This window comes from Eretmochelys imbricata, chromosome 4 (genome assembly GCF_965152235.1).
Source record: "Eretmochelys imbricata isolate rEreImb1 chromosome 4, rEreImb1.hap1, whole genome shotgun sequence".
Classification (NCBI taxonomy): Eukaryota; Metazoa; Chordata; order Testudines; family Cheloniidae; genus Eretmochelys; species Eretmochelys imbricata.
In genome coordinates this window covers 34,174,790-34,195,722 of record NC_135575.1, presented here as the reverse complement: position 1 = coordinate 34,195,722, position 20,933 = coordinate 34,174,790, and the positions used below count along the sequence as shown (strand labels likewise).

The window sequence follows — 20,933 nt, the reverse complement described above, 5'->3', positions numbered from 1 at the left end:
TGAAATGCACAGGACTTTGAAAAAGCAAAATGCAAGCTCCCAACATGGGGCTGGGGCACAGGGCTACAGCATAGCCATGCAAACACACTTTGGCCATTAATTCAGCATGTGAATTGGAATAGCAACATAGAACGTATACATATGTACGTTCCCTGACCCATCCTTTTGCCTATCCCTATCATTGCCATCCATACCATCCTACGTGGACCCACTGCAGAAAACCATCTGCAGAGCTCCTCAGACAATGACTCCAATCATGGGCCTCTTATGGGCCTTCAGACAAATTGTAGATGAGATATGAATAAACAAACCGTTTATTTGTACATATTTTTAATTATTTGTATTATGGTAGTAGCCAGGAGTCCTCATCAGTATCAAGACTCCACTATGCTGGTTGCTATACAGATTCACAGGCATACTCAGGCCCTGTCCCAGAGACCCGAAAGCCTAAGATAGATGACAAATGAAGGGAGTAAACTAGAGAATCCAAAATATATACCAATTAGGATTTACAACTATAATTTTTTTTTAAAAAGTATTTGCATGATACAAATAAATGTATTGGCAATCCCCGACTGTTCTAAAGGCTAGCTACACCTTCTAAGAGGAGTCATTCTTCCTAAATCACCTGTCACATCAAAATATTTCTGTTCTGGGTTCTGCCTTTTAGATTAGTAAGAGAGAGGAGTGTTTTTGCACCTGTAGCAAGACAGCCCGGATCCATCAAGGTGAAGGATATGCACTTCAGTAATGAGATCCGAACCAGAGTTTCGTGCTTGAGTACTAATCCTATCAAAGTAAACCCTGATTAATCTTTCATCATTGAAAGGCAGGCTCCCGCTGCAGGAAGGATTGTGTTTCCTGGCACCCTTCCATTTACTTTGGGTCATGTAGCTCTCAGAATATTGAATGCCACTGAAGCTTGAATAGTTGTGAATATTGTTAGCTGATGTGGTGCCTGGATTAAATATATTGCAGTGGCTATGTGATTTACATGTAAATGGAGATATCTGTAAGGTGAATTTTACAGGGTTTTTTTTCTTTTTCACTGTTGTGGAGTATGAACTTATATAATGTTTTATAACGTCTGTTCTGTATTTTACTAAATAATTCTAACATCAAAATCCGTCCATTTTTAAGGGAAGAGAGACAAGGAAATGAGCCACTTTACTATAAGGGAAACTGTATCCATAAATTATTCTGAATAGCTTTCAACTGCAAATAATAGAAGCTAGACACAGTTGTCAGCTGGCCATTAACAGAGATGACAAGGTCTGGCTGCAGTTACTTAATATCATCTTGGTAATGGTGCTGTTGTAGACAGACCTCAAATTGGATTCAGTGATATGCAGGAGGTATCTGTAATAAGGCTTTATCTAACTAGAGTTAAAAGAACACCGTTGCCAACATATTTTTCGTTCTTTTTATTTTCCTGTTTGTTTGTAACTACATTTGGAAGCTTGAATTAAATTGTCCTTACTGAAATATACTTTTCTGTCTTGCAAGCACGCGCTTGTTCAGTCAGGAGTGTTTGACGGCTGGTTTTTAATTTTTATTTAAAGGAAAGCAATTGTTTTGTGTTTTACATATTTGGAATGAGAGATGGGGATGGATGGAATTAGGTTTAATCCTTTACATTTATCTTGCCCGCTTATGGGTACTCTGTCCCCAATCCTTCAAACATTTATACATGTGCTTAACTTTAAGCATATGAATAGTTCATTTAAGCACTTACACAGTGCTATGGAAATTAAAATTAAGCATGTGCTAAAGTGTTTAGAGTTTCAGGGCCTTCATTACCAGTATCTGGATAGGGCACTGAAATAGGAGGTATAAAATTTGAGTTTTAGTCCTGCCATTCTGCCACAATATTGCTCGGTAACCTGGGGCAAGTAATTTTTAATTCTCTGTGTTTGGCTTCCACTTCTTCACAAGAAGTCAGTGAGGCCAAAAACTTACCAAGATTCAGAAAAGGACTCAACGTTTATATGGCTATCAGGAATACGCGGGGTTGTCACAATTATAAAAACCTTGGAAGGGACATTAAACCTGATGCTTCAGGGTTTAAGCCAGTCTCTAACTAGGAGGAAGAGACCTGATGTGGGAGGCAGACTATCTCACATTTGTCCTCTTTAGGATTCTTATGCTTTCTGTAGCATCTGGAGTAGCCTTTTTAAGAGACAGGGTACAGAGAGTTGATGGACCTTGGGTCTGATCTAGTATGGCAATTCATATGTTCCTGTATTTGGTTTGTGAGGAAAAATGTTTAAATTTACCAAAGTTGTGAGTGTTTGAAAATCACACTAAATATGTATAGTAGATATGTTTGTTCAGTTTATAAATTTGCCACTTACTTAAAGAAATGTATATCACATGTGTTGGCAGTTACAGTAATTAAGTTTTCTCTTTTAAGAATTGCCTTGCCAATTAATAAAAAATACTGAACCAATTGTCTTCAGACTTGAGTTGTTTTGTAGATGATGTTGATGATGATTATCCTGTAATATATTTTACTCCTAAGTAGTAATAGATACTCCCAACCTTAACTCTATCTTAACAAAGTTTTTGTCTCGAAATTTCCTTCTCAAAATGTATACCTAATGGGTAAATCTACTTTTTGTAAATTCTCAGAAAACTCGTTGTGCATTCAAATCATGATTGCATTAATTTTGGGGAGGATAGGCCGTATTCTTCATAGATTTAAAAAAAGTGGTTGTATCGCTGATTTTATGTGTACAGCTGAACTCAACCTTATCTATTAAACATTGATAATTATGGGACTGCAACTCATGATCTCAGGCTGTTTCTCAGATAAATGTACTTTTACAGTTGTAATGAAAGTATATATTTTGATTCATTGTTTTTACTAATTCTCTTTTGATGTGGAAGTTCAGCTGATCTGTTTTTTCATGTGACTTAGTGTCTATGAAGTTCAAATATTGCTCTTATTGAGTACTGTGTAAATTTTCTTTAAAATACTGAGCAGTACTCATTTGAAGGGAAGATACAGGGAGACCCACCAGTCTGCAAACCCATTGCAGTTTGAGCTCCAGTGGAAAAAGGTTGAAAATTACTGCGGTGAAAGTTTTAGCCAGTCCTACCATGCAGTTATTCTTCCCAGATGTTGCTAGGGGGCAATATTTACTAAGAATATAATATTTAGAGTATAGTGGTTTGACTTTGTACATATGGCAGCATATTTGTTTTAAATTCACGTTTGTGAGGCAAGTACTTTAAACCAGATACATGTTGTTCTCCTTTTGGATCTTCATTTTCCACTTTTGACCTGTTACAGTGGAATAATAAGACATGAAGGAGGGATGCTGGACAATGCGGTAGCTCTCTTTGCAATAAAAGCACTGGAGATAAATTATCATATTTTTATTCTTACCTCTACCCCTTCTTATTGTAGAAAATAACAAGGATAATTTCCCCTTCAACTCCTATTGTAATTTCCCTAATAACTACCTACTACTTAAAGATTGTCTGGCCTAATTTTTTGACATATTGGGTAGTTGTCAGGATTGGTGAGTGACATTTGTAGCCAGGTCTGTGTTTTACGGATAAAGTTTTTTACTATTTGTCATATTTACAGCATGTTAGTGTTTTCTGTTACGTCCAATAGTTTTGTATATTTCTTTTACTTGTGTGTCGAAAAAATGTGTACACAGCTAAAGCTATAGGTGTTGGTATTTACATTTCTGTGTGTGTAATTTTGAATGTATGCAAGTCTACTTGGCTAATACAATTTTTTTAAAAATCAAATTGTGAGTCTGAACTGATCTACTTCCAGTTCTCAACGAAATAATTTATGAACAAGGGGGGCTCAGGTATTTTGCTGTGGTCAATTTCTATCTCGAAAGCAAAAGGTATGTCTACATGGGGATAAAAACCTGCGGCTGGCCTGAGCCAGCTGACTTGGGCTCATGGGGCTTGGGCAGTGGGGCTGAATAATTGCTGTGTGGATATTCGGACTCAGGCTGGAGCCCAAGCTCTGGGACTCCGTGAGGGTGGAGAGTCCCAGAGTTCAGGCTGCAGCCCAAGCATGAATGTTTACACAACAATTTTTGGTCCACAGCCCAAGCCCCACAAGCCTGAGTCAGCTGACCCAGGTCAGCCATGTCCATGCCATGGAGCTTTAATCTCCATGTAGATATACCTAAAGACAAAGCATTCAGCATATCTGGAGTCGTCTTTTCTAGTGGATATACTGCACATTCTTGCATGTGAACAAATTATTACAAACGTAATGGCAGAGCAAAAGCACTATTGCAGGCTTTTCAGGTGGTAGTGGGGAATATGAAGTTGTTGATGGAATGCTTTACAAAAATACACATGTGGAAGTAGATTGTGCTGGTGTATCCCATCAACAATGGTAGAGGAATTTTTACTATCAGAAACGGAACCTTTCTGTATAGTGAGGTCCATTCATAAAGACCTGTGTGAATGCTGAAAATACTGGCAAGTTTAGTCATCTCAGCTTTTCTGCTGCTGTTATGAATAGTTGGTTAGAAGAAAGGTACACATAGAGTAGCTATTATAATAAATTTTGGAGAGCTCTATGCCAAGGAGTACTGCAACAGACATACATTCATCAGCCTGACCAGTTAAGAGTGTATTTAATACAAAAAACACACTACTGCAATATTAAGCTTGTTCATTTAGTCACTAGACATAAGGAAATGCAAAATGAAGGTTCATTAGCAGCACTAACTTGTGCATTTCATGACATAAAGAGTAATATACTAAGCTATACATTTAACTAACTAAAAAGAACCTCTCCAGAAATGGAAAATACTGTATATGTACAGTTCAGTTGAATTAAATTTGATATTGGATTTTTAACTTTTGCATTCCTAACTTGCAGTGACTTTCTCTGCAACTTCAACATAGTATCCACATAGATTTTTACCTTTAATTTTCTTAGTATTTTCTTTAAAATTAAGAATTATGCTTGAAGTGGCATAAGCACTTAAACTGTCTCAGTTACTGAAGAGGGCATACCTTTTTAACTGCCTTTCATATTTACAGTGCTATACATGCATAACGTAAACTGTTCGAAAGCTTACAGTAGCATAAAGTTTTTACGGCCCAGAGAGCCCTTAAAGCAACATAAATGCTTAAGCTCCTCATAGCAGGATAAGTGCCTACGCCACCTCAAATCCTTCACATGACCTAAACATTAGGCATAAGCACCTAAACTGCTAAATGCATACAATACGTTGATAAGTGCTTTAAGTCCTTAAGGCTGAATTGTACCTATTGCCATTCATTGAAAAATGTTCCCTTGGTACATTAGGATCACATTTAATAGATGTGCATACGGGGGGTGTGGGGGGAAGCAGATATGCCCAGTGCTCTTCTCAATAAGTGTGAATACCCACATCTTGCTGAATGTTCTACTGCAAGGAACAATTTCCTGTTGTTCATAACTTCATTATCTAAACTGTTTGGTTTTTCATACTTGGCTATGTACTCTTCAATGAAGATTCATTGAATGCCAACTTTCAGATGTCCAAGATCAGTCATTTTTGAGTTATCTGTATGTGTAAGTGGGATGGGAACTGTGATCATTTAATCAAACAAGGCTTTGGTTTTTTAATTTCCATGAAACTTAAAAGTGGCTGAGACGATTCTGGTCAGCCTTTAAGCAAAGGAAAATTCAGCCCCAAACGTGAAGTTCTGTATAAGTTACATTTATGTGAAAATGGTCTTATCACTGAAACTTGAAATGCTATACAGCTTTAAATGTAATAGAAAATCAACCTTGACAAGGCCTTCAGCACATAACAAAATGTGTTTTTTATCCTTTCTCTTTCTCTTGTAGCTGTATGCTATTCCTTGGTTTCTCACAATGTTTACACGTGAGTATATTTTTTTCCTTTGGTTAAATATCAACACTGTATGTTTAACTTCTCCCATTTTTCCATAGAATATACATTTCAGTTTAAAAGGGAAGAATATAGACCCTTCACTCCTAGATGGCTAGTTCAGATTCACCCCAGGGTAACTGGAGTCCACAGGGACTTTGGTTTAGTACACTGAAAACCAGTCTTTTCAGTTCCATGCATCTATGAGAAAACTGGCCTCTTCCAGCTTTTGGGAGGGGGGAGCCTCCCATTTCAGAGATCTGTTACATGTTCCAGGCTTCCCCTAGTTGTAATTTGTATCCTCCATTAGATTAAAAATATTTAATTATTTTTTGAACCAAGTTATTCATCCCAATATCCATGGCAATGAATTCACTGCATTATGTCAAGAAGAACTGCCCTATGTTTGTTTTAAAGCTTCTGCCTACTAATTTAATCAGGTGATCCCTCGTTTTGTTTTATGTGAAGAGGTAACACTTCCCTATTCACTTTCTCTATACTGTTCCTGATTTTATAGACCTCTGTTGTGTCATACTCTATATAGATTCCATGGCAACTGGTACTTTTTCTTATTCCTGAAACCAGGGATCAGTACTGAAGGAGGAAGCCCTTACCTAGACAGAAAATCTTCATATATAATTTGTCACATTTTAAAAAAAGTAGAGCCAATTTTTTGAGGTGAGAAAATGATAGTGACTTTATTGGGTTAAAGGCCAGCATATGCAAATACACCTTAATTGTATAAACCAATACTTTACTATTGCACAGATCTGTTACTACCCTACCATGATTTTATGTTGTTCCTTGGACAAAAGGAGTATTGTACCTGAGTAAGGTTAAATGATAGAGATGATTCTATATGGAGATAATGCATTATTTCAATTGTAAAGTAGGAATAATCCATTATACTTCCTCTTCCCCTCTGAGATATGGTTTCCGATTTCATATCAGATGGCATTGGAGTTAATTAAAAAAATAATTGATCAGTTTTCCTATTAGGAAAAGAATGTAAGTTTTATATACTGATGAAATATCAAAGAGTTAAAGATTGCCTGTGCAATAAAGCAGTGTTGTCTATTGACTACTGTTGGTCCATTCAGTTAAACCTTTGTGAGCATAGCAATTCTACCCATTTTTCCTCTATTCACAGATAGTTCAAAAAAAAGATTATTTAAGCGTGCTGGATAGGATAAAGTCACCTGGAGTATTTTATGTGCAGATTGCCATTAGTCCTTTTCTTCCTGAAAGAAAAGGTTCTTCTTCGAGTGCTTGTTCACGTCCATTCCACATTAGGTGTGCGCGCGCTGCGTGCACGAGCGTCAGAAACTTTTTCCCTTAGCGGCTCCCGGCGGGCCACCTGAGTGGTACCACTGCACCTCGCATATGTACGCCCGCTGGCCCAACCCCCTCCAGTTCCTTCTTACAGTCTGTGGCGGCATTGGAACAAGTTTTCTATCTCTCTCTCTCTCTCTCTCTCTCTGGTAGAAGAGCAGTCCCTTAGCCTTTAGAGTAGCTATTATCAGTTCGTTTACATATAGATTGTGAAAACTTAAGTGATTAGGTGCTTGGAGGCCTCCAGCTCCGGCCGTGGGGCATGTCGCAAGCCCACGGCTTCAAAGCTTGTGCCACATGCCGCAAACCTATGCCAGTTAGTGACCCCCACGACTCATGTCTACGTTGCCTGGGGGACGGACATCAAACTGAAAGGTGTAGGATTAGCGAGACGTTCAAGCGAAGGACAAGGAAAGAAAGAGACTTTCGCCTAAAACAACTGTTGATGGAGGCCGCACTTCAGCCGCCGGCCCCGGAGCACCCAACGCTGGCTCAGGCTTCCTTGGTGCGTAGTGCCCTGGAGCCGTCGGGAGACCCAGCACTGGCGAAGCAACGTAAACTGTTGGCCCCAGAGCGCCAGGCTAGGCTCCGGCATTGATCGTCCTCCCCGGTGCAGCCGAAAGGAAGGCCTGGTCGTTCCCCGCACAGGAGGCTGGCGCCTCCCAAGGCCCTGAGCACTGACAAGAGTGGGAAGGCCACGGTACTGGTGCTGACACAGGCAGTCCCGGCAGCACAAGCCCCACCGAGCCCAGACCTAAGTGAGCTCAGTGCGGACAATGGGCTCAAGGGCATAACAGATCAGCCCTCTACGCCTGGCACCTTTGAGGCCGCATAGGACCTCATCGAGCATTCGGCGGCGAGTCCCCTCCTGTATGGGGAGAACCCTCTGGCACCCATTCCTCTGGCACCATCGAGGGCTAAGCCGGCAATGGTGTGCCGCTCGAAGACACCGTCCTGGCACTGCTCCCGGAGTTGGTCCTGGTCGAGGTCCAACTCCGCAGACTCGCACTTGTCAGCGGCCCAGAAGGAGGTTGCAGCACTGGCAGTGGGTCAATTGCGAAGAAGCGCCAGGAAGGGCACACTGCTCTCCGGCACCACCCAGAGACCAGCACCAGGAGGAGTTGAGACTGCCCTCGCCAGAGGTCTCCCACAGATGGTCCCGGTCCAGGGAACGCTGGTCCCAGTCCTGGGGGTACCGGTACTGCTCCCAATCCTGCTCAGCCAGGAGCCACTTGTTCTCCCACTGGTGCAGATTGTTGGCACCGCCATGGCCTTCGCGATCAGCGTTTCCACAGTCCGGCACCGGCTCCGGCCGCTATAGCTACCTGTACCGGGGCCCGGACAGCAGAGACCCTCAGGGGAGCTGGTAACCTCAATGGGGGCCGCCAGGCCATTGGCCCTTTGGGACCCCCTGGGCATATTAGGAGCACCAAAGGGCCCCTTCCAGGGCAAGTTATTTGGTGCAGCGGTCCCAGTCCCCGCACCGATGCCAGACAGTGCCGGGGGCAACAGTATCCAGGCCTCCAGCATCTCCCCAGCGTAGACTGGAGAGTCTGGCACCGAGCCCGGTGCTGTCCCATGGACTCCCGCCCCAGCCTGAGCCGGGGGCCCCTGCCACAGGAGATGGGGAGCAGGAGGACTAACCAGAGGGGATCGAGCAGCAGCTAACCTCCTCGTCTTCCCCCAATGAGGCAGTGGCCGGTACAGAGGTATCCGGCCCTCTGTCAATAGACCATAGAGCCCACCAGGAACTGCTGCACAGAGTTGCCCAAAATTTGGGGTTGCAGGCCGAGGAGACGGTTGAGCAGGGGACCCCATGGTGGACATTTTGATCCCCAAAAGGCCATCCAGAATAGCGCTCCCGCTCATTAAGACCATTCAGTCTAACCATAAGACTATATGGCAGACCCCGGCCTCCAGCGCTCCAACGGCTAAAGGAGTGGAGCATAAATACTTTGCCCCATCTAAGGACTATGAGTTCCTGTTCTGCCACCTGAGTCCCATGCTCCCTAGTGGTTTCAGCGGTGCACGAAAGGGAGCGCCATGGACCGCAGGCCCCGGCCCTAAGGCCAAGGAGGTGAAATCCTTGGACCTTTTTGGTAGAAAGGTGTACTCATCTGGGGGCCTTCAGTTAAGGATTGCTAACCAGCAGGCCATCCTCAACAGGCACAATTTCAACCCCTGAGCAGCTGTGGGGAAGTTTAAGGACAACCTCCTGCAAGGTTCCCAACAGGAGTTCACGGCCCTGGTGGATGAGGGCAAGGCAGTAGCCAAGACCTATCTCCAGGCCTCCCTGGATTCCGCAGACACGGCGGCTAGAACAGTCACCTCAGGGGTGGTCATGAGGCGCTCTGCGTGGCTCCAGGATTCAGGCTGCCACACGAGGTCCAGAATACGCGAGGCTGCATATTTGGAGGGTCTGGGCTCTTCTCAGACCAGACAGACGCGAGGCTGCATAGCCTCAAGGACTCGTGGGCTATGCTCAAGTCGCTGGGTATGCACACCCCAGCGACCCAGAGGAAGCCCTTTAAGCCATAGCCTCCCCCTCAACGCCAGTACCAGCCTGGCCATAGACATGAGCCTTACCGTAGGCGAGGCAGGGATAACAGGCAACGGTGCAACAACAATAATGACAGTAATGCGCCAGGCCAGAACCAAGGCCAGCACAAACCTTAGCCGGACACTAAGCCAGGCTTTTGAAGGTGTGCTCGACGACAGCATACCAGACCAGTCACCGGATCCGTCCCTTTGTTTCCTGAACTGCCTGTCCCGTTTCTCCCATGCGTGGTCCACCATTACGTCGGACCGTTGGGTCTTACTCACGGTGCGGAACGGGTACTCTCTGCAGTTCGCCTTCCTCCGACCCCCCCCCCCCTTCCCTGTCCCTCTTCAGGGACCCCTCTCACGAGCATCTCCTAGAGGAGGAAGTCCGCTCGCTGCTATGGGCGGGGGCGGTAGAGGCAGTGCCTCACGGCCTAAGGGGAAAAGGGTTCTACTCCCGATACTTCCTCATTCCCAAAGCCAAAGGGGGCCTTTGCCCAATCCTAAACCTGCGCAGGCTCAACAAATTCCTGATCAAGGCCTGGTTCCACATGGTCTCTCTGGGCACCATCATCCCTTCCCTGGATCCAGGGGACTGATAAGCCGCCCTCGAAGTGAAGGACGCATACTTTCATATCTCCATTTTCCCAGCACATCGGCGGTTCCTACGCTTCACCGTGGGCCAAGAACATTATCCGTTTGTGGTTCTCCCGTTCGGTCTAGCCCCAAGCATGTTCACGAAGTGCATGGCGGTGGTGGTGGCCTTCTTACGGAGGCAGAGAATCCAGGTGTACCCGTACCTTGATGATTGGCTCCTGGCGGGCCAATCCGAGGTGGAGGTGCGGGGCCATGTGGAGGTGGCCCTGAGATTGTTCCGCGAGCTGGGGCTCCTGGTCAACGTCTCCAAGTCCATGCTCGTACTCACGCAGAGAGTGGAATTCATAGGGGCGGTCCTGGACGTGATGCAAGCCAGGGCAAGCCTTCCGGTATCCCAATTCCGGGCTATCCAACAAGCAGTGGCCTCCCTGCGCCAGTTTCCTGGCCAATAATGGCCAGGTGCTGCCTGCGGCTGCTGGGCCACATGGCAGCATGCATGCACGTGGTCAGGCATGCCAGAATGAGACTCAGGACTCTGCAGGTGTGGCTCACTCAGGTGTACCGCCCAGGCAGGGGCCCCCTGGACTTGATAGTGACAGCCCCAAGGGATGTGCTGGACTCCCTGCTGCGGTGGCAGTCCCAACCTGTGGTTTGCGAAGGGAACCCTTTGCCGCCCCACTTCCGGACCTGACGCTGGTGTGGATGGGGAGGGCTCACCTGGAGGACCTCATGACGTAGGGGTTGTGGTCCGAGGCAGAGTGGTCGCTCCATTTCAACCTGAAGGAGCTCAGGGCAGTTCGTCTCACCTGCCAGATCTTTCACACCACTCTGAGTGGTCACAGCATGACAGTTCTGACAGACAACACTACATAGGGCGGGGCTCCTTCCTCGCCACTTTGTCGCGAGGGTCTCCTCCTCTAGGACCTTTGCATAGCCCATGCGATTCACCTCGAGGCGTCCTATCTCCCTGGGGTGCGGAATGAGCTGGCGGACTCCCTCAGCAGGTCGTATCACATGCATGAGTGGATGCTCAGGGCGGACGTGGTGCTTTCGCTCTTCTGCAGGTGGGGTTCCCCGGGTAGAACTGTTTGCCACCAGGGACAATGCCCAGTGCCCATGGTTTTGCTTATTCCAGGGCCGCAGCCCGGGCTCACTTGCGGACGCGTTTGCAATCCTGTGGAGAGGGGCCTTGATGTATGCCTTCTCCCCGCTCCCCTTGGTGCACAAAGTCCTACTCAAGGTGCGCAGGGACAGGGTGGTGGTGATCTTCATAGCCCCAGCCTGGGCCTGCCAACACTGGTACACATCGCTCCTAGAGCTGTCGGTGGAGGCCCCAGTAGTGCCGCCCCTACACTAGGGCCTCATTACACAGGACGGCGGGCGGCTTCTCCACCCCGACCTGCAGTCACTGCATCTGATGGCTTGGAGGCTCTGTGGCTAAATGCCCTGGAGAGCCAGTGCTCCCTTCCTGTGCAGCAGATTCTGCTTGGCAGTAGAAAGCCCTCTACCAGGGTGGCCTACAGGGCCAAGTGGAAAAGGTTCTTGGGTTGGTGTGAAAGCCGTCTGGTGCAGCCGGGCCAGGCCCTGGTGCAAGCCATTCTGGAGTACCTCCTGCATCTCAAGCAGCAAGGGCTAGCCCCGACCTCACTCAGAGTGCACCTGGCAGCCATCTCCGCCTTCCATCCAGGGTTCTCGGGGGGCTCGGTGTTTTCCCACCCAATGGTGGGGCGGTTCCTTAAAGGGTTGGACGGGGTGTTCCCGTACTCCCACCCCACAGTCCCTCCATGGAACCTTAACCTGGTCCTTTCTAAACTCATGGGACCCCCTTTCGAGTCCCTCACTACCTGTTTCTCTCCTCCACCTTTCCTGGAAGGTAACGTTTATGGTTGCCATTACCTTGGCCAGAAGGGTGTCCGAACTGAGGGCCCTCACCTCTGAGCCACCATACACAGTATTTCACAAGGACAAGGTGCAGCTCCGGCCGCATCCCAAGTTCCTCCCTAAGGTGGTCTCCCAATTCCATCTGGGCCAGGACATTTGTCTGCCGGTGTTCTTCCCGAAACCCCATCCGGACCTGAGTCACCGCACCTAGCGCACCCTGGATGTGCGTCGAGTGCTGGCATTCTATTTCGAGCGCACCAAACCCTTTCACAAATCCGCACAGCTGTTTGTGGGTGTAGCCGAGAGGGTAAAAGGCCTCCCAGTGACAGCGCAGCAGTTTTCATCTTGGATTACAAGCTGCATCCAGGCGTGCTATGAGCTCGCAGGCGTTCCGGTCACGGCCCACTCGACCAGGGCGCAGGCGGCTTCCACGGCATTCCTGGCACAGGTCCCGATCCAGGAGATCTGCAGAGCAGCCACCTGGTCCTCGGTGCACACCTTCACGACCCACTCTGTGGTCAACCAGCAGGCCAGAGACGCGGCAGTTGGCAGAGCGGTCCTCCGAGCAGTTGTTCCATGACTCCTACCCTCCTCCAGAGGTAAGCTTGTAATTCACCTAATGTGGAATGGATGTGAACAAGCACTTGAAGAAGAAAAAAACGTTACTTACTTTCTTGTAACTGTTGTTCTTTGAGATGTGTTGTTCACATCCATTCCACCACCCACCCTCCTACCCCTCTGTCGGAGTCACTGGCAAGAAGGAACTGGAGGGGGTCGGGCCGGCGGGGGTATATATGCATGGCGCAGTGGCGCCACTCGGGGGGGCCCCGCCGGCCCGACGGGAGCCGCTAAGGGGAAAAGTTTCCAACACTCGTGCACGGAGCGCGCGCACAGCTAATGTGGAATGGACATGAATAATACATCTTGAAGAATAACAGTTACGAGAAAGTAAGTAACTGTTTGTTTTCAAAGGAGAAAAATCCTTTCTGAAAGCTCAATCAGCTAAGAAGCATTGCATACATTTGTTTTTCACTCTCACCCTTCCCCCCACCTCCAGTAGTATACTCATGCATAATTACAGATTGTTCCAAAAGAGAAAGAAATATCACTAAAGTGTGTACTTAGCAGCAAAAAAGAAAATAATCCACAGAAGTAGATATTTAATATTGAAATGAAGTGTTGATTGCCATAGGTAGTAATAAATCTACATATGAAAACAAATCTGAGGCTAAGCAAGTTTAGTCTCGTTTGTTCCCAAATTAAAAAGCGGTAACTTTGAGGCAACAATAAAACTTATAGAAGGTTAGTCATGTATATTTTTAAACCTTAACATTGTGTGTTATAATTAATATTTTGTTGCCCGTGCCATCTTGCAGATGTCTTTCCACTGCACAAGATTTTTCATCTGTGGGATACATTACTGCTTGGCAATTCTTCCTTCCCATTCTGTATTGGAGTGGCTATCCTGCAACAGCTGCGGGACCGGCTTCTGGCTAATGGATTCAATGAATGCATTCTGCTCTTTTCAGATTTACCAGGTATATAAATGGCAATTTTTTTTTCTTTTCTGGTGTCCTATTTTTAAGCATTCTGTTGAACATATGTATGTTTATGTCAAATATTTTATAGGTTTGGAAAATTAGGCTTATGTGAACCTATGATAGTGTTTGGGGCCTGGATCACAGCCCACTGAAGTCAAGAAAGTCTCCATTGTCTTCACTGGTGCTTGGGTAAGGTCCATTATCAGGGTTCAGGTAAAGCATGGAGAACTCAGTCAACTTTAGAATAATTTAAAATAATTAATGAATTGAAAAATTTGAATCACTGATTGACATACCACAAACAGGAAGTGGTGCAGTTAGTCAAATTTATCCTCAATGAATTACTCGTTCAGATTTGCTCCGTATGCTATTACTATGGTTATCTCATTATATGATGATAGCTCTATCCTTCCCTCCTTTGGGAGTGCATTTCTTGCTACAGAAGCAGTCACTAGAGCAGAAATACAAAAAGTTGTTTAAAAGCCAATAAAGAAGCACTATTTAAAGCAGTCTGCACTTGAAATTCAAAACTTTTAAGAGACTGTTTACATAAAAGATTTCAGAGTAGCAGCCGTGTTAGTCTGTATTCGCAAAAAGAAAAGGAGTACTTGTGGCACCTTAGAGACTAACAAATTTATTTGAGCATAAGCTTTCGTGAGCTACAGCCATAAAAGTGCAGGCTGCTTCAGGTTCCTTTAGCCACTGGTCAGCAACTCTGCCATCTTTTTCAATGGATACTGATGTGACTTAGCTCAGTACAAACTTGTGTCTCCTGAAAATATAATAGTCCAGCATGAGGCTTCAACCTTACTTGTGAGCAAAAGCGTTACTGGTTAATAAAAAAACATTTGAATTAAATAAGCTTAAGTAGACTGGAATATGCATTTCCATGCACTTGTGTTTAATCAACATTCAGATAGCTCACTGAACATGTAAAACATTACACTGCATAATTATACATTGTTATTTCTTTGGCACAGCAATTTGCTTTAATAGCATCACCCCAATTTTACCACTATGTTCAGTGGTAAAAGAAAAAACGTACCTTTTTTGATTCATCAAAACACACACAAGTTAAAACTAAATAATCTTGTCTCCATAATCAGTCATTTCTAGACTCCCCTCCTTCCTGGTATATATTTTATTGTTGATTCTCTGTTAATTTTGTCATGTATACCCCAGTCCTATAAACAGAAACATGCTTAAAACTTTACTACTGTGAGTAAATTAAATCAGTGGGACTACCCCCAGTAATAAGATTAAGCAAATTCATAAGTATTTACAGGATCAGGGCTTTAAGATGCTAAACTTCTCAAAACAGGGAGCTGCAGGTTAAATAAAAATTGTGGGTTCTTTTTTTTTGTAAAGAAACTAGAACAAAATCAGATTTTATGTAAACCTTAATTTAATTTGATATCCTGTTCCATATTGTATTTTAATTTCCTTCTGCATTCTTGGTCAATTCAAATGCCTTTCTTAAAGTTCAAGAATATCCTTTGAAGTTCTGGAAGGTGTGGGCCAGTTCAGAGGATCTCCTTCTCCCATTCCATGGCTGTTTGGCTAAATGCTTTGGCTAGAGCTCAGTTGAAAAATATTATAATTATTTTCTTGCCCAGGTCATTTCTCCTGATTTATTTCCCTGAGTGTATCTTAATTAAGTAGTTCAATTAATCTTAAGCCAAATAAATTGTTCTTACGTTCTTATAGGTGTACTGTACATTGTAGTAGCATTGTGTATGAATAAGAAGTTATTAGCTTTCATAGTACTGTAGACTTGAAATATGCTTATGACTCTTTTTATGATAACCATTTTCAAATTATAGAGTATTGTAAGGAATTTTGAAGATTTAAAGTACGATATACTGAAGAATTGTTTAATCTTATGGTGTATGACCCTGAAATTATTTAGGATTATTAAGATTTATTTTGTGTGGTGCAAGAGTTCCAGAAACCATAAATATGTCATGTTCAAAGCACTTTCAAAACGTTATTAATTTTATAATAAAATATTAGATACGTCAAGTAAGAATGCTGTCCACCCCACCCTGTGTTAGAACACATTAAATATAGACTACACCAGGAATTACTAGTTGGCTGTCTATTCAGAGAAATAGTGAGTCACCAATGTATGTATACTGAAAAAAAAGAGAGAGACTGTATGAAATATCTGACCCTGTTTTTTGAAGATTGAAAACACATATTTAGAACCATAATATGTGAAGAGCTCCATTGATAGTAACTGTTGCAGAAAATCGTTGGTGCTCCAAAGATGCCAGTAAGAGTGCTTCTGACCTTTCTTAATGACCTGCATCACAGAATGGGGTACATTCAACAAATATCTTTACAGTTCTTTTGTTTACACCATCTTAGCTGCTTATTTATGAAAACATGTCTATTTGCATGTGTGTAATAGAATACAACTTCAACTTCAGCCATGTCTGCCCATACTTAATTTTGCCTCAAGCTGCCATGAATGCCCGTGAGCCTTGTCATAGTTCACTGACTGTCAATATGGGAATGTTAATAAATATTAATTATGACATACACTGCTTTTAGCGAGGTTATCATATTATACTAAGCTATTTGTTAACAGAGTTTTTTTATTAATTTTTCTGATGTTACTGGAGGAATCAAATTGCAGTAGCATGATAATATGCCAGGTAACCTCTGAGAAGCATTTTAAAAGGAGGTATAGGTGATAACAAATGCATACTGTATGAGTTGGGGTTTTTTGTGCCATAGAAAATATCGTAGGTAATAACACAGTATAGATCAGAGTTCTGACGTGAATTCAAAATGCAACCCAAATTGGCGTCTTGGGAAAAAAAACCAGTAAGATAATCATAAAGTAAGACAATATCAGCATTATTTGGAAATAAAATACACCATTAGTGTAGCTAAAAGTGAAGTAATCAATATCTTCTCTTAACATATAATGATTATGGTTATATGTCTGACTTTCCTACATAAATCTTATTTTTGGTTTAAAGGAATAGCCTGATTATGCTCTTAGTCATCTGTATGCCCCAAGCAGGGTTTTCACTATTTTGATTGAAATAACCTTTATGCCATGGCTGAAATTTTTCTGAGACTAATTCATAGACAGCTTTCACCTAAAACTGGGTCACTCTGAGAAAAAAATTACACTGTTGAAAACATCTGCAATAATTTCAATCCAAAATCAATTGTTACTCAGCAGCCTAAAATTCCTGTGGTTTTAAATTTGATGCATACCTGAATGGATTATCTCAGACTGCCAGTGAAAATTACTTGCTTTCCAGTCTAAGTCTATTTTATTGCTCCTCAAAATTGTAAGATTATAGTTTAACATTTTCTTGTTTATAATTTAAATAAAAACTCACTGAGTTCTCAAAATCTGTATATTAATAACAAAAGGCCACATATTCTATCCGGTGCACTGGTAATTATATACTCACAGGGTTAGAAGGGACCTCAAGGGCCATCTAGTCTAACCCCCAAGAGAGGAAGCCACCTTCCCCAGGCCACTGAGTAATAATGCAGTTTCCATAGCTGTTTGGGAAAGTTAACAATGCCAGTAAAAGGAGGGGCATATGTAATGCCATCCTATGTGTGAGATGGGATCCCTGGGGCGCAACCTGGAACTGGGGTACTGCAGTGCCCTCTTAACTCTCCAGCCTGGGCTGTCTCTCACAATGCTTTGCTAGTGACAAGCAGCAAACCCCTCCAGGTGCTGTTATCACTCAGTACAACAGGATGTGGAGCCCCACACTGCTAAATTGCATGAATGCTCCCTGAACCACTTATGAATAATACAGTAAAGGGCACCAGCAAATCTCCCAAGCCCCCAGCCTTGCACCCCAGAACTGTACCATCTTGCCCTGGTTAGAAGCCTAACTAGTGCGTACGTTCATTACCCAGTCCGGCCCTACCTCCACGTGGAGGGGGACACACACTAGCTTTTGTAAACTGAGGTGAGATTTCCTAAGCACTTCAACCAAAACACACTGTTTTAGGTAAAATATAAAACAGATTTATGAACTACAGAAAGATGGCTTTTAAGTGATTATAGTGGTAGGCACAAAAGGTCAGAGATAATTACCAAAGAAACTGAAAGGTAAGCATGCAGTCTAAATCCTAACCCTGATTAGACTAAGCAGTATTCGGATCAAGCAGTTTTTCCTACACCTTAATACACAGGTTTTCCCTTTAACCTTGGAGCCAACCTTCAGTATAGGTGGGGGGAAAGAAAGGTAAAAGCATGATGCCACTGTCCCCTATGATATATCCTCAGTCCAGGTGCCTGGAAAACACTAGCCCAGAAGTGTCCTGGTGTGCTTTGCTGAGTCAGAGTTGAACAGTCCCCCATTGTGTGATGCTTGTGCAACTCTCTTACAGAACTATAAATCCCTTGCTTACAACACCCCTTCTGATTAATGGTGGTTTAACACCCACCTGCGTGTAGATCACTTCCTTTGTTGTCACTAGAGAAATAGCAGCGGACAACTCCCAAATTTACAACATATTTCAATAACAACCATAAAGCAAAGTTTCATGACTTCATACATGCTAACAATATACATATTTTAACAGAATAATGGATTTCAGCAGATCATGACCTTTCATATGATATCTTACATAGCATGTTTCATATGAAATATCATACCCATATATAAATGATGGATATGGGCATTACAGGGTGCTACTCTGTGGTACAGCATGTCACCATATGATACTAGAAAATTATCTTGAAAACTTTTTGCAAAGGCAGTGACTTTCTTGATGTGTTGGCTGTGTTTTTTCCTATGATGGACAGTGCTTGGTATTTTCTGGGAGATCTCTTTATACCTGAATTTAACAATCTGCCAAGAATAATTTTGGGGACAGAATATTCATCCAAAGTTATCAAACCATTTTATGCAATTTATATCACATGGCTTCATAGTAAAGTTAACCTTTATGAGCAAGAGAGAAACAGGCTAATTAAAAATACTTACTTTAATTTTGGAAACATACCACCAGTAAATCACATTTTAGGGTTTGATTTTCTTATTTGGTAATCCATCTTTGTAAATGCATTAAGTGTTTGTTTCTAACAGTCATTTAAAATTGACTCTGTATGAAGGGAGTGTTTCCCCTGTAAAGGTTTAAAAAAAAGTCAGATTTCATCCCGCTATATTTTCTTCTAAAAATGACTATTGCTCTTTTGCTTGTCTGTAAACTTTCAGTTCGTGCAGCTGTCAAGCCGTATATATCACATTACTCAAACAATACCTATAGTAAAACCATTAAGATGCCACAGCACTGAGAGAGCCTGTATTGTGTAATATCACAGTTTGTTAAAGTTTTGAATCCCGCGTCTGACAGCACTGTACTCTAAGCTAAACTATCTGAACACAAATCTTACTAATGGAACCCATAATATTACAATGTTTACCTCAAGACAAGAAAAAAATAACATGTTGGAAATAGCTCCACACAAATATTTGGCCTTGTTGTAAAGATAGGTGCTAGCCATATTCTTGACTAGGACAGTACATCTTTGTTGTCAAAACACATTTCATTGGCCCATGAATTCCTTGTCTTGTGACCAACAAGCAGCATCCCAAGCTCATTGTTATCCATCCCCTTTTCCTATACTTGCATGCATGTCTAGCATTTTGGGGAGACATGTCTCCTACAGTTTCTGACAACTCTGTCAGTTTTATCAGGGTTTCTCTCTCATTCTCTAACTTTCCATGCCTATAACTGTAGGTGCCACAAGTACTCCTTTTCTTTTTGCGAATACAGACTAACATGGCTGCTACTCTGAAACCTGTAGATATGAATATGCTGCTTAGTTCAAGGTGGACTTTTATTTTCTGAGCAAGTCAGTCATGTTATTGATAAGACTTGTAATTAACTTTAGTATTACAGTTTGGTAGGAGCAGCAAATTTGTGGCCACTCAATAGCCACTTCACATTCTTTGGTAATCTATGCAGTTTTAGCATAATAGTAATTTCCTCATATGTTAGTAATTTGTATTACAAGTTTCTGACAAGATACAGATTTTTTTTTTTGAACTATCTATAATGAGGTGCCAGTACCATGTATCCTGATTGGAATATCTAGCTTTAAAAGGATACTGACAAGGCTGGTACAATATATATAAAATTATATTAACTTAGTTTAAGTTTATGGGAATGTTTATGCATGTTACGTTGTCTTTCTGTCTACTCTAATTCTTGCTTTCAGAAAGACCATACAAATATGCAAAAGTCCTCTTCTCTTTTTGTGAGATTTGTGTAACACAGGTCCACGGGTTTCTTATTCATTCCAATAATGTAAGCACCAGAAAAACGTCAATTGACCAAAAAGCAAAGCCAACCTTTCAGCTGCAAACTTTGTTTTGTTTGTAGAATGTGAGAATTTGAGATTTAGAACAGTTCACTCCAGCACATCCAGTGGTGTGTGTGCACAAGGAGACAGAGATAAGGTTGTACAGATAAACACAGCTTTGGCATTTGTCACTTCAGAGTGCTTAACTGTGAACCCTTAACACTGGTGTGATGGATTTGGAGTTGCCTGTAATTTATTACTACTGTATCTTGACCAGGTTACTATTCTTTACTGCATATGCATATATTGAGTTATCTCACTAGCAGACACAAGGCCTAAAACTGAAGGGGGTGCACTCAGAGAGAGACCGAAGAAGGGGCAAAGGTTCAGCTAGCCCTGAATCATGACAATAGGTTATTCCTCCAGAAACTGAGTTATTCGAATATTAAAAATTTGTTGTAGTTAAAGCTGCTAACTGTTCAAAAATTGACTTACCACAGATGCACTACCAGTGGTGGTGAGGGTCGAATAAACACTTAGATAGATCTCACAGCTCTAAAAGAATCCAAATACTAAAAAAAACTATGGAAATTCTAAACCGAGGTTACATAAACAATTCTGACATGCACATTTTCACTGACGGAACCAGAACTAACTGCTAAAGATACTTGCACATCAGAGCTTGGGTCTGCTGGGTGCACACCTTGAGGTGAGAATCTCTCCCTTTTGGTGAGCCACCTAACTTCTAATTCCCTGTCTCCCGGGACATGCTCTGCTCACCCCTATCCATGACCCATTCAGCTCTAACTGCGGAAGTCTGTCAAAGGCACAGATGGCTATCCAATGCCCAGCTCCCATTGAGTTTGTGGCAGA

General features: G+C 43.1%; 1 protein-coding gene across 3 annotated transcripts in view; it reads left to right on the top strand.

The window, feature by feature from the left end:
- The window catches only part of TBCK (TBC1 domain containing kinase), a 188,080-nt gene that overhangs the window by 92,585 nt on the left and 74,562 nt on the right, over nt 1-20,933 (top strand). For all 3 annotated transcript variants that reach the window (XM_077815109.1, XM_077815107.1, XM_077815108.1), the window contains exons 21-22: nt 5,828-5,864; nt 13,598-13,759. In XM_077815109.1, the coding sequence (XP_077671235.1) occupies nt 5,828-5,864; nt 13,598-13,759 (199 nt within the window). The remainder of the gene's footprint in view (nt 1-5,827; nt 5,865-13,597; nt 13,760-20,933) is intronic.